The sequence below is a fragment of the Talpa occidentalis genome, unplaced genomic scaffold (genome assembly GCF_014898055.3).
Source record: "Talpa occidentalis isolate TD23 unplaced genomic scaffold, MPIMG_talOcc4v2.1 talOcc4.8, whole genome shotgun sequence".
Taxonomy (NCBI): Eukaryota; Metazoa; Chordata; class Mammalia; order Eulipotyphla; family Talpidae; genus Talpa; species Talpa occidentalis.
In genome coordinates, this window is record NW_023605194.1 from 43,618,545 (window position 1) to 43,633,531 (window position 14,987).

A 14,987-nucleotide genomic window follows, 5' to 3' on the forward strand; every position below is an offset into this window, starting at 1 on the left:
AAAGTGTTACTTTTAAGTGAAATGACTTATAAGGAAACCAATTTATCACAACTTAACTGATATAAATAAATAAGAGTTAAGTTCCCATGGTAAGCTTGTAAAGATCAAAGTACTTCTGTTAAACAATCATTTGTATTCATCTATTTTCCGACCTGATTATCCCCATTCAGGGTGTTGGGTGGCCAGAGTTAATCCCAGCAGTTCAGGGCAGAAGATAGGCACCAACCCTGAGTAGGATGCCTGTCTGTCAAAGGCACACTCAGCCAACACCCACAGTCACAAAGTCGGGGACATGCAGGCATGACAATGAACCTCATGTGCACATCTTTGGGATGTGTGAGAGGAAGCTGGAGTACCTGGAGAAAAACCACACAGACAGGGGCGCCCAGTAGATCTGGCTGGGAACTGACTGTGTTTTCCTCATTAATGTTATAACAAATGACTTTATTCAAGGACCTGCTGTTTCCTCATTGCAGAGACAGAAACTGAGGGAGAGAGAAGTTAAGGAACTCACCCAAGTCACACGTGGTCAAGCCAGGATGTGAATCTGGGCTGATTCCACAGGTTAAACTCTTAAATGTCTATCCTGGTGCATTTATCCTTCTCATATGTGCTCATACATGTTATGTATGCATGTATGGATGGATGGATGGATGTGTGTGTGACTACAACACAAAACACTATTAACATTCTGATATAGATACAGATACATATATATCGTGTGTTTATCTTTTGATGATGGAATTGGTAATTTTTCATTTTCTTTTGTTTCTCTGGGCATCTTTCCTAACTTCTATAATGAATCTATATTTCATTCATATCACTTATGAATCTCTTTTTAAAACACAAATGTATCTTGTTTTATTCAGGCTTAGAAAAGGATACCAAACCAAGTTCCACACTCTCTGAGATTTGTGTGCTTTATAGATGAAAAATGAACTTAAATGCAATTTTTAAAATAAGAAATTCAACCTCTGAAACAGGGAGTTGACTTCCAAAACATGTAGGTACAAGGGATGATCTGATCTTAACCTTTAATGACACCCACACCCACCCTGGTAAGGAAAGAGATACACTGGTAAAGAATCATACCCATAGAGCTGTATTCCTTGAGCTTCTCCAGAACTTCAGATGAGCTCAGACCTTGAGAGGGCAGAGCTTTCACGTACTCTTTGTCTATTTTCAGGAATGACATGCTCTTGTTAATATCATCCTTGGTCTTCTTCAATATATCTTGGATCTCCAAAGATAAGAAAAACAAATTAACAAGGCAATGGAAGAAAATAGTACAGAGAGTAAATGAACCAGCTGAGACATCAAGTCAACAGCTCAGGGCTGGGAACTCCACAAGTGCTACAAAACAAGAATGGCATTATTTCTACAGAGATATGGAAACATTTTGACTAGTCAGCCACTTTCTGGTATGTGCAAGTTTCTTAGAAATATGAAAAGTTCACTTTCTCTCCGAAGGTCAAAGATGCATCCAATCCCACCTCTGCCCACATTTCTTCTGCCACATTGATATCACCATTGCTTTACTTGATCTTCATTTGCTAATATCACCACTTCCTGAGCACAATACTTGGACCTTGTTCCTGCCCTGGTAGCAGCCACAGTGCGTGCACTAAAGAAACAAAGGTAGAGCCATAAACAGTAGCCAGATTTTGTTGCTTGTGCCACGTAATGAGTTCCTTCAACAGAGCACACCAGGAATCTGGAAGTCCGACCCAACTCCTACCTACAAGACATTCTGGAAACTTTCAGGAAGCTTGCATTATCTCCTTAGGTTATCAACTGAAATCTAAGTAGTAGGAGGAGCTAAGGTCCTTTCTGCTGCATAATTTATCAACTATGGCTATTTCTTTTCCATTCTCATAGCCACAGCTTCTGAAACATTCTCTCATTCATTCACTTACTCCCTTAATAAGTAAGTGTTGAACTTAATAAATACTGTGGGCAGAGATGCAGTCAATGAAAACTGAAGCAGTGACTGGGGTTTACAGGTTTGGGGCGAGTGGCGAAGACCACAATTTGTGTTTCAGTGAGATGGTTTTCATCGGTATATGTATTAAAGTTTGACGCTCCAGATGTTACTCCAAACTATTTAGATTTTCTCATCTCTAGCTGTAGGTGAACAAAAACCACTAGGGTCTTCTTGTATATGACCCTTCTTAAAACCACAGGAAAGCCACTCCTTTAAAACACGTCTGTAGCTGCCTAACAATGGCAGGCAGCAGAGTCCACATTCTTGGGCCAGGCATGCCATACACATGCCAGTATTTTTAAAGCTGTAAATAAAGAACTTGTGCTGCATACATGGCAACCACGCACAGGAACAGGCTATGAAAGCTCAGTTCCCATGCACGGACTGTGCTGTTGTGATAAAACAAACAAAAAATAAGAGGTATGTTAGAAAGACAACAACTACTTTCCCACCCCCAATTCTTGCCTCAGAACCTCTAATCACATTACCCAATTTTAATTTCTTCATCGCATTCAAAATGCAATCCTTACACACTTGCTTACTTGTTTTCTGTCTAAATATGTAAATGCCAAAGAGGAAGGATTGGGTCTTGTTCATCACTCTACCCCCAGCACCCAAGAGGGCACTCGACAAGAAGGTGTTCAATAAACCAGCACTGAATAAGCGAGTGCAGATGTGTGAACGAGGGGAGAATATACACACACACTCAAATAACTTCTTGTTCCTGAACCTCAAAATCTGCAAAAAAAAGAAGAAAGCTGATTATATAGTTGTGAGTATCTTCTAAGTGTTATTTCATGAATTTAAAATAGGTTCTGAAATTCTAGTGTTTGTCTCAAAATTCGAATTAAAGGAGACAAGTGTAAGGGTGGAAAAAATATAGGGACTGAGGAGAAATGCTGCTCTCTTAACCTTTGTGCTACAGTTCCTCCATGATGCCTGTGCCTCGGCCCTACCCCTTACTCTCTAAGCTCTAAATTAGATTTAATCTTAGGGCTGAATATCATTTGGGAAGCAAATAAAAGTCTATCTACTCTTATTCCCTTTCTTTGTCCTAATTACTCTACTTTCCCACAGCTAAGGAGAGAGAGAATTCTGGGATAACTGTTAGCACAGTAGTATGATTAGATTTTGGTCAAAAGCTAAAGACAACTCACAACTTCTCTGGTTTGCCAGGAAAGGGAAAAAGGAATTAAAAGGCAAAAGTGAAAGAAAGCTTGAAGGCAGATTAAGGCTGGGAAAGCTTGAAGGAAAACCAAGGAGAGTCAGGGTACTGGGGGAAACGATGATCTCAAAGGCTCGCTAGCCTTCCTTCTATTTTGCAATGGGGCCTTGTCCTATTAATTGTCATTGGTGATAAAGAATCTGTGGGAAGGGTACAGAGGTGACTGTCTTATCTGGTGTGTTTGAGGGTGGAGAGGATAGTGTGAAGGGCACATACTATATTGTAGATAGGTACAAAGGGCAAGAGAGTAGCTCTGTTATCTAAGTTTGTAAACCTGGGATCAGCAAAATACAGTCCAGATTTGACCTACCACTTGTCTTGGCAAAGAGAGTTTTATTGGAACACAGCCAGGTCCATGCCTTTACTTGTCACCCTACTGCTTTCCCTCTAAAAGGGCACACTTGAGGAGTGGGGCGGACACAGCATGGCTCACAAAGCCTAAAATGTTTCACATCTAGTCCATTACAGAGAGTTTGCCAATCCCTGCTCTAAACCACATAAACACCCAACCCAAGGATAAATACAGGAAATTCTCACTTAATGTCACAAGTTTTTGGAAACTTGGACCTTCAGCAAAATGACGTTTAAGGAAATGAGATCCTTGAATATTTTTTCATTTAACATTGGGTGATATTTTTCTTTCCCTCCTAATTATAACAGACGATGTTATTCAAGGACCTGCTTTATCTAAGTTCAGCCCAGTCAAATACTGCTCTAAAGAATTGTGTCTCTACTGCAATTGTATGGGGAATATAAAAATAAAATTTATTATTAAAAAAAAAAAAAAGAATTGTGTCTCTACTGGCAGGTTTTCTAACTTAAAATTCTTCCTTAACAGACAAAATTCTTCCTTAACAGACTCTTCGTTTCGGGCCTCCCCGGTGGTGCAGCGGTTGAGTGCTGGGTTGCGAAGCTGCCCGCAGCCTCTGCAGCGCCGGTTCGATCCCCGGCTGCTCCCCGGCCACCGGAGGAGGGTCCCACATGGCGCGCAGACCTCTCCTGCTGCCCGCTGCTCCCCTCAGCAGTGTACTTCGGTCCTTCTGCCTGCTCTGCTCCCCTCTCTGGCTCTGGTGAATTCTCTCACCCTCCCACGCTTCTGATTGCACCCAGTGCTTGTATAAATAAATAAATAAATAAATCTTTAAAAAAAAAAAAAAAAAACAAAAAAAAACCCAGACTCCTCCTTTCTCCTTAAGTCAAATAAGCTGGAGAAAGGGTTAAGTCACACTTCTCAACCTTGGCACTTCTCTGTTGTGGGGGGCTGTCCTGTCCACTGTAGAATGTTTAGCAGGACCCCTGGCCAGCACCTACTGGATGACAACAACAAGCGCTACCCTCCAGTTATTATAACCAAAAATGTCTCCAAATATTGTCAGATGTTCCTACGGGACAAAATCACCCTCCCTGCTTGAGAAAACTAGGTTCAATAAATAGGAAGAAAGAAATATGATTACAGGAGGAGAGTGGCTGGAGATGGTCTGGAGATCTATAGCTTCTACTTACCTTGCGGCCAATAATAGGCATCTTCCTGATGAGCTTGAAACATTTCTTTTTAAACCTTGACCATAAACCTAAAGAAACAGATGGTTTTATTATTCGAGTAAATTTCCATGATTATGACCTACTAGCCACAGTGATGGAATTTAATATTCAATATTTCCTCCACAGCCTTACTTCAGTTCACAAAGGTAACACATTTATGTGGCTCAAATGTGTAAACATACACACACAGAGAGAAAGTCTCACCTATCTCCCAGTCTCATGTAAACACTACTATTAGTTTCTAATTACCCTTTTAGAATTTCTTCACGTATATAAAAGAAAAAAAGATATAGTTTTATTTGTGTCTCCTTTTACCCACAAGGCAGCATACTCCAGTACTGTACTAACTTTGCCTACTGAGAAATGTAAGAGATCAATCATTTTTATAGCTGCCAAGTATTCCATCATATGGATATTCCATAATTTACTTAACCTGTCCCTTCCTAAAGTGTAATTTGGTTGTTTCTAATATTTGCTATTACAAACCACACTGAAATAAATTCCATGTAACACACACCCTAACATATACCTGACAGTCTACCATAGGAGAAATTCCCAGAAGTGTTCAGTCCAGAGTTCTTTACCTTCCCAAGGTCTCCACATGCCCAACATTTCTCTCCCTTCTCCACAAATAACCAACACATACTGTTTTTTAGGGCTTGTGTTTCAGTCTCTCATTGAACACTTTCATCCTAGCAACATTTTCTGGACCTAAAATTAGCCTTTATCATGAACACCAATCAGAATCCTTTCTGTTGGACAGTACAAAGGACAAATATGGAATTCTGATGCTGTCGACTATAAATATGTGACATCTAAATAGATTGTATATCTTTTAATGCATGATTGTGACAAGATTTTGAAATTGGCACAGAAGTCAGGGCATACTATCCAAAGGGAACCAAGGGTCAAAGCATTTATAATTTGTTCAAGGCCACAAATCAAATCATGATAGATGATTTATCTGAAGTCTTTGTTTTTCACTCTATAAAAGTAGAAATTTTCAGTTTTTCCAGATGAAGAAAAGGAATCTAGACCTAGCTTTCATACAGGGCAAGAACTGAATATGAACTTTCACTGCATTCCTAAGAGATCTGAGCATTACAAATCCCTGGCCAGACGCTCTTTCTCAACAGCCAGAATGTATCCGTATCTTCCTTTGATATCTGTTACAAAATGCCTTATATCTTCACTAGTTGTTTCTGCTTAGGTTGTATCCCTGTCGTTTTTAGCTGAAAGTCTGTAAGTATCTGGGATAAGACCAGGTAACTAAAACAGAGATTGCATAAGAAGACAAGACTGAAACTACTGTAGCTATTGTTTTGTTTGAATTTTGGAGTATTTCCTTCCCATGCTATGTTCAACATGCTAGTATACAGAACTGAGATTAGGCTGTACATACAATGGTATATCTATACTCTTTTCACTTATTTTCTACATCATTAAAAATTCTTTTTTTAAGATCTATGTATTTATGCATACAATTATGCATACAAGAACTGGGGTACAGGCCAGAGGTGTGGGGGGTGAGAGGATTAACCAGAGACAGAGTGGGGAACAGAACACACAGATATATTGAAATACACTGCTGAGGGGAGCAGGGGCAAGTCAGGAGAGGTCTGCTACAACATGTGGGTTAGCTCCCTGGCTAGGGATCGAACTCGTGCTATAGTGGCTGCAGATAGCTTCATAGTGCTGTGTCTTCACCCCTTGTGCCACCAGGGAGGCCCCTCATTAAACACATTTTAAATGTTACCCTGATAGTCCATCAAGGGAGTATAATCTAGTGCTGGTTATATTTAAGCTGCTTGTTATTTGACTATTTCTAATAATACAAAAGCTATACAAATTCAAAACCACTTCCTTACTTAATAGATGAAGTGATTAATGAGTGAGGTAAAAGAGACCTAAAAATTAGCAAACTGAGTCAGACTTCCAAAAGGACAGTTATTTGTCTACGTGGAAGAGAAAAGAATAGACTAATTTTGGCAAAGTTGTAAGATATGGGGTAGAAAAAACAGAATACAGCATCAAAGATGGACAAATTAAAAAAGGAAAGATCATGTGGTAGGAATCTAAAGATGATCTCAGGAGAAAAAGTCCCCAGAGGTACAGAAAGAAAGGCAGGTTATGTTAAGGCAATAAACAGGAAATGCCAGTGATAAGAACAGCAATGCACAGTTCAAACTTAAAAATTCTTCTCACACAAGTTACACCCACTCAATCCTATAGTCCCATGACCAGGTGAGGCAGGTATTGTTATGATCGTTTTATTGTAAGGAAAACAGTCAAGAGAGATGAAGGATATTGTTGCCCAAGGTGCCAGGGCTAGAAACCAGGAGAGTTTACCACCTCCTCCCACATAGAAATTTGGTATCTGTTGATGAACTACGGGCAATCCCACAGTTAAAATCAACATCAAGTAGTAATGATATGAGCAGATAATCAGAAAGTAGAATTAATTGAGATAACACCCAAGAACTGCTCATACCTGCCCACCCTCCTGCCACTGCAGTTCTTATCTAGCCCAGTGGCTATCCTGTTTTCCAGAACTACCCCTCTCCCTCAGAAGGGTATTCAGGGTCTGAGGAGCAGCAAAATTCCTCACCAGCCGAGACTTTAGACTTCTCTAGGGCAATATACTAATAATGACTTGATCGTTCAGTGATATGTACAAATATTTCTCCATTAGCAGGGTGTTGGGGAAAAAAATAGCAATTTTATCAAAATTATCTTCCATCTCTGGCAAGAAGACATTTTTATCTGTCTAAATTCAAGTTGGAAATTGCAAAATAAAAAGTGTGCATCTGTGTTAAACTGCACGGAAATGCCAACAGCAGTAATTTGTGACCTACAAAAACTATACTTTGTCTGGTTCAGCCTATTTCAGATATAGAAATAGATAAAGATACATAAATGCTGTTTATCTCTATGTAACAAGATGTTAATTTTGTTTTTACATTATTATCTATATTTTCTAAATGTTCTACCATGAACAAGTTATTACTTTTATAATAAAAAATGTTATAAAAAATAAAACAACTGAAATGTTTTGGAGTTCAGCTTATGAAGATTTAGGTAACATACCCTATTAATTTACTGCTACTACTAAAATTCTCATAGGATGCTCAAAGTCCAGTCTGTTCCTTTTGAACACTAAAGGTAAGTAGGTAAGAACCGGAACCTAAGAGGGTTGTGCCTTCACCAGTTAAGCAAAATGCACATGGATACCATGGACTGCAGAACTGAAAACAGAAATAAATACCTAAAGCTAAAGCTAATCACAGCAAAGAAATATATATCTCAAGATTTCTAACCACAAGCTGGTTTCACAAGTACCACCTTAAAATGACAAGCACGGGCCTCCCCTTGTGGCGCAGGAGGTCTGTGCAGCCTCTGCAGTGGTTTGATCTCCACCAGCCAGCCAGCCAGGGAGGGTCCCACAGGGTGCGGCAGACCTCTCCTGTCTCACCTGCTGCTCCCCTCAGCAGTGTATTTCGTCAGTATGCCTGTTCTGTTCCCGCTCTGTCTCTGGTGAATCCTCTCACCGCACCCCCCCCCACCCCCACCCCAGAGCATCTGGCCTATACCCTGGTTCTTGGGTTCTTGTATAAATAGATAAATAAATCTTAAAAAAAAAAAAAAAAAAAAAAGGACAAGCACACAGAATGGTGGCTGGGGTGCGGGGAGTTAGGGCTTAATGGGTGCAGAGTTTCAGTTTAGGATGATGGAAAGGCTGCAGAAATGGATGGTAGATGGTTGTACATTAATGTAAATATAATACTTAATATTTCTGAACAATAAACAAAAATGGGTAAAATGGCAGATTTCTGTTAAGTATATTTTAGAATAAAAAAAAAGAACATTTATTGCTACTCCTAAGGGTCCTCTGGAACAGACTACCTGGCGGGTCAAGATGGTAGACACTACTGTATGAAATGCTTCCTGGAAAAGCAATAAAACCTGAGCAGAAAGACAACATTGAGCCCATACCCACACCACTGAGCAGATGCAGCTAAAGGGCTAGTTAGTCTAATGTGTCAGAGTTTATGAGGAAACCCTGTAAGGACTAATAGCAAAAACTGAAGACAGGGTTTTAAAGGCAGCAGTAAACTACAATTTAGACAGGGAGTTCTGTCTCATTTTCATTGTAATTAAGTGCAGAATTTATTACGCCATCACTCTGCAATGTTACTAGAATGGCTCTGTGGCTACTGCGTGGTAGAGAGGTAAAAACAGAATCTGGCTTATCTAAGCTAACTTCCTGGAGGAAGAGGAAGAAAAGCAAAATAAGTATAGTTAAAGAATCCCTTCAACCAGGCATTATCAGGGAAGCAAACAGGAAATTTTAAAAACATGAGAAATGACAAGCAATTTTCTTCAATGTTACTGGTTTCCTATCCCAAGGAAATGAACTCAGACTCAGACATTTTACCAAGAGCACAGAAGGGCTGCAGGGGGGTGTTAGAAAATACCCCCCACCACTGCTAACATTTGAATTTGGGTGAAATCAAGCAAAACTTACCAAGCACAGCCTGCAGGGTAAAAACAATTCACAAGGAGGTAACATGGAAACCAGAACTCCAAATTGGGAAGGGGAGAGGAGTGGGCAAGAGAAGAACCTAAATCTTCGAAAAGACAGAGGATCTACACACTGATCACAAGAAACTTATCTTCTTCTGCATGCCCTAAGAGGTGGGCTCCTTCATCCCCTTGGGAGTCTGACTCCCTAACTCACTCCCAGGGAAGCTTAACATGTTCTGTTGGCTGACATCAGAAGTTCAACTCCAAGACAGGAGATGTGTAATGCTTGCACACTATCCCCAGGGCCTAGCACAGTGCTTGGCACATAGCAGGTACTCACAGGGTCCTCTCATGAGGAATGTTCCAATTTTACATACTCTTTATTTAAAAAGATGGCCTAAAAAGCAATACATTTCTGCTTGGGGAACTCCAGATGACACAATTATGTTCTAGGCAAGAAACTAGAACTGAATTTAAGCCACACTCTGAGATATCCTTGCTATGAATAATTTCTCAGAAGTTTTGATGTAAGCTGCATATCCATATCAACACAAGTAGAGAGTTACATAAGAGATATCTACCAGTCAACGGATAATGTGCTATTTTTCACTTACGGAGCTTTTAAAAATCATAACCAAAAGGTAAGAAGTTAATTCAATGTGTCAGTATGGGTCCAAGGCTAGTGAAATCCCACTAAACCTCTACCTTTACAGCAGGGGTGGCATACTTACTCTCAGGCTGGAACACAAACTCATATACCCAGACTATCAGCAGGGTCCACACGACACTCCACAAAATCAGCTGCCAGGGCTCATACTTGGTGCAGTGTCCATTTACATAATTCTTGGCTTTTGTGGCATAAACTTCCAAAATCTCGAAGTAGGGCTCAAAGGCCTTCTAGAAACAGAAGAGAAAGAATACTGCATTCAGACGGAGTAACAAAGTCTGTTCTTAGCTTGTTCTCTAATCCTCATTTTTCAAGGGTGAAGCCATTGTTGAATCTGGCCCTACCCCAACAATAATCTTATCATCCTCTAAAGCCCTCAAAGCTTCTTCTCCATTCACTGTCCCTGACAAGTCGTGTGGACTTTGGCAAGATTTTTCATCTTCTGCCTAGTATGTAAGATAAAAAGTTAAGCCAGATCATCTATTAAGCTATAAAGTTTCTATGCCTTGCATATTCATTGTCCCATTCTCTGAACTCAAACTGACCCTCTCAATATGAATGTCTTGCTCTTCTCTATTTGATTTGAATGTTCCCTGTTCTCTAACTCAAGGGTCATCAAACTGTCACTGTAAAAGGCCGAAGAGAAAATCCCGTAAGTGTTAGGGGCCAATTACTCAACATTGCTGCTGTAGCAGAAATGCTGTGAGACACAGGTAAACACATGAAGGTGGCTATGTGCCAACACAACTTAATTGCAGATGCTGAAATCTGAATCTCACATCATTTCCCTTGTCACAAAATAGTCTTCTTTAAACAATTTAAGATCATTCTTACCTCATGGGTTGTACAAAGCGGGCAGGCCACACTTGGTCCATAGGCCAGACTTCCAATCTGCTCAAAGGCCTTATTTGACTAAAGGACTCTTAAAGCAAGGGACCATATCTTCTCATTATGTGTATCCCTCGCTAAACATGGCACAAGCAAGAAAAAAAAATCCCATCAACTGGAAACTTAATATAATACCCACTCACAAGAATTAAGCTCTCCCAGTGAGCTTTCCTCGGGTCCTTGTCCCTGCCTCTACACAGAGCTTATCACACCTGCACTGCAGTCTACTTATCTATTTCTTATCTCCCTGACTGTATGGTTAGTCCTTGAAGACAGACCAAGTCTGTTACAAGACCCAGACTGCCCTGCACAAAATAAGTTCATTATAAGTTATTTGTTCATTTACCTGACATTAGTGAAGAAATCCCAGTGTTTAAGGCATTAAGTTGGGGGAGCATTAAGGTAAGTATCATTAGAGTCTTGTCCCTACTGCGTTTACAAGCTAACAGGAGAGATCTGTGTGTACAGGTGTGCAAGCACACACACACAGGCACATACACACACAGAGGCACACAGATATAAGTGAGTAATTAAAACCCTTTGGAATAAACACTATATATAAAAAGGATGTAAGTGAAATGTTCAGAGAGACCACAGAGGAAGGTCCACTTACCTAAGGGGTGATGGAGATGATATGACAGAGGATAAATCTAAGCTAGATAAAGGGTAAAAGAATGATCTAAGAAAATTCTCTAGGCAGAAAGGTTAAAAGAATAAAGTGTTGTAACAGGAAGAGAGAGTAGCAACTGCCAATGCTTAAGGAAATGGCAAAAATTTCTGTGTGGTAAGAATTTCAAGTAGGTGAAGCCAGAGAACATATCTGTCCAGTGCTGAGGCCCCAGCATAGAACACAGTGCCTGGCACATACTCTGGACTAAATAAAAACTTGAACTGTGACTGACAGTGAGCAAGTGAATGAGAGAAGAAGTCCCAATCACAGAGTTAAGACTGGGGGACGTACACTAGGTCCTGAATAAAATGGTCTTGGTGGGGGCGGGAAGTGAGAGGCACAGAGAATGAGAATATAATTGATAGGCACTTCTTGTAAAGTGACTTGTATCTATTAACATTTTATTTATTTATTTATTTTTAATGATTTAATCTAACGGGTCTCCCCTGGTGGTACAGCGGTTGAGTCTGGGCTGCGAAGCTGCCTGCAGCCTCTGCAGCGCTGGTTCGATCCCCGGCCACCGGCGAGGGTCCCACATGGTGCGACAGACCTCTCCTGCCGCACCCGCTGCTCCCCTCAGCAGTGTATTTCGTCAGTCTGCCTGTTCTGTTCCCCGCTCTGGCTCTGGTGAATTCTCTCACCCTCCCGCGCTTCTGACTGTACCCAGTGCTTGTATAAATAAATAAATAAATCTTTTTTTTTTTTTTTAAAGATTTAATCTAGCTAAGGTTTGTTAGGTTTTTTAAAAAGATTTATTTATTTATGCATACAAGAACTGGGGTACAGGCCAGAGGTGTGGGGGGTGAGAGGGTTCACCAGAGACAGAGTGGGGAACAGAACAGGCAGACTGACTGAAATACACTGTTTAGGGGAGCAGCAGGAGAGTCAGGAGAGGTCTGCCGCACCATGTGAGTTGCTCCCTGGCCGGCTGGGGATCGAACTCGTGCTGCAGAGGCTGCGGATTGCTTCGTAGTGTGGTGTTCAATCCCTTGCGCCACCAGGGAGGCCCTCTATTAACATTTTAAATGATATATATTCCTTTGATCCAGGAATTCTGTTTTTTGACATCAACATACTTCAACATTTATACAAAGACGCATATTCAAAGACATGTATTTCAGTCTTTTCTTTAACAGGTAAAGAAAAAAATGTAATAAATGTTGATTCACAGAGGAATGGTTAAGAGTCAGTAAACTAGAATATACACATATTATGTAACTATACTAAGTAGCATTAAAAAGAAGACAGAGCCATAGGAAGTACTTGGAAAAATTTCTAAAGCATATTGCCAACTAAAAAAAAGCAAAATGCAAAACAGCAACAGCAATAGATGAGTATTTTTAAGGATAATTTGGTAGAAGATGAGTAGCAGATTTGGGGTAAAATTTAGGAAGATTGCTCAAATAGTCCAGGGGAGAAACACTGGGTTTTATTTACCTCAGTATTGGGAAAGAAGAGCACTATGGATATGAAAGATATTTTTGGAGGCCAAAGAAATATGGTATGATAATTTATTAGATACAAAACGTATCAAGTGTAAAGAGTACAGATAATTCCAAATGTTCAAGTTCTGGTTTGAAAGAGTAAAATAAATGGTGTCACTATTAACCACAGTAGACGAGAATAGGAGGGAAGCTGAAGAAGGCAGAGGAGACTTTTCAGAAAAAGAGATTGGTTTAAGTTATGTTCTATAAGATATCTATGCGCAGTGTTGCAACAGGAGCACGAAAGTGTAAGAAGAGGACAACTGCTCAACAAATATTTGTTAACAACACTTAAGCTCTTAACAATTAGGTTGCAATATAAGGTAATTAACACTGGACAAGTACGGGGTTCCCTGGAGGTCACCCATGGAAACACAGCTACCTACAACCCCTCATAGTTCTTGGTGACTATTCCCCAGGGTCCACAGTTGCTATCAACAACCTCAATCCTGCACAGCAATGGTAGTGCCAGACAAAAACTGGGAAAAAGACCAGAGAAGTCTATCATCGTTAAAGGTATGTCAAGATTTTCACCACTATAAAGAATCTTCCGGTGTCAAAGCTGTGATCAAACTAAAGGATTAAATAATATGTGTGAATGGGTTAAAAAACTATCAGTAGGGACCTCTCTGGTGGAGCAGGCAGTTGAGCGCCGCACAGTGAAGCTGTCCGCAGCCCCTGCAGTACAGGCTCGATCCTGGCTAGCTGGCAAGAATCCCACATGGCGAAGCAGACCTTTCCTGTCTTGTTCGCTGCTCCCCTCAGCAGTGTATTTCGTCAGTCTGCCTGTTCTGTTCCCCACTCTGTCTCTGGTGAATCCTCTCACCCTCCCGCGCATCTGGCCTGTACCCCAGTTCCTGTATAAAAATAAAATAAATCTTAAAAAAAAAAAAAACCAATCAATCAAGCAAGCGAGCAAACCAAAAATATACCCCCCCCCAAAAAAAACTATCAGTCAGATCAATTTTCCCTCCAGCGATACCAGTTTCTAATTCACTCCAAAAGGAGAGGCTACCAGTGTCAAAAGATGACTATAGGGCCTCCCCGGTGGCGCAGCGGTTGAGCGCTGGGTTGCAAAGCTGCCCGCGGCCTCTGCGGCGCCGGTTCGATCCCGGCTGCTCCCGGCCACCGGAGGAGGGTCCCACATGGCGCGCAGACCTCTCCTGCCGCCCGCTGCTCCCCTCAGCAGTGTACTTCGGTCCTTCTGCCTGCTCTGTTCTCCGCTCTGGCTCTGGTGAATTCTCTCACCCTCCCGCGCTTCTGACTGTACCCAGTGCATGTATAAACAAAAACAAAACAAAGAAAGAAAGAAAGAAAGAAAAAAACATGCCTCTATATAAAAAAAAAAAAAGATGACTATAAAAATTATCAACAGTTCACAGCACTGAACAAAACAAGTAATATAAAAATTAGTATTGGGGAAAAGCAAAGATCAGCAAATGCAAATTAATTTTAAATGTATAATATATAAGGCATGCGTTCTAACATTTACAAAATTCTAATTCTAATAAAAAAGAATGGAGGTACTATACTTCCAGACTTCAAATTACAAAGTCATAGTGATCAAAACAGTATGGTACTGTTATGAAAACACACAGAGATCAATGGAATAGAATTGAGAGCCCAGAAATAAACCTACACTTACATGGACAATTAATATACAACAAAGAAGCCAAGAACATACAGTGAAGAAAGGAAAGTCTATAGAGAAGAAAAAGTGTTGGGAAATCAAACAGTTACAGGCAAAACTAGACCACGATCTCAGACCATACACAAAATTCAAAGTGGATCAAAGACTTGGCTGTAAGATCTGAAACCATAATAAAGAAGAAAACACAGGCAAAATATTCCATGATGTTGGCTTTAGTGATATTTTTTGGAAACTAAAGCAAAATAAACAAATCAGACTACCTCACATTACAAAGCTTCTGCATGATGAAAGAAACCATCATTAAAACAAAGACATCCTACCAAATGGGAGAAAGTATCTGTACATCATACAC

General features: G+C 40.4%; 1 protein-coding gene across 5 annotated transcripts in view; it reads right to left on the reverse strand.

Moving 5' to 3' along the window:
* The window catches only part of SGPL1 (sphingosine-1-phosphate lyase 1), a 72,317-nt gene that overhangs the window by 18,138 nt on the left and 39,192 nt on the right, over positions 1 to 14,987 (reverse strand). For 4 of the 5 annotated variants that reach the window (XM_054690775.1, XM_054690776.1, XM_054690777.1 and 1 more), the window contains 4 exons: positions 10,777 to 10,848; positions 10,007 to 10,172; positions 4,713 to 4,780; positions 1,093 to 1,240 (listed from right to left, as the gene is read on the reverse strand). In XM_054690775.1, the coding sequence (XP_054546750.1) occupies positions 1,093 to 1,240; positions 4,713 to 4,780; positions 10,007 to 10,172; positions 10,777 to 10,848 (454 nt within the window). The remainder of the gene's footprint in view (positions 1 to 1,092; positions 1,241 to 4,712; positions 4,781 to 10,006; positions 10,173 to 10,776; positions 10,849 to 14,987) is intronic. The other variant, XM_037497993.2, reaches the window with a different exon arrangement.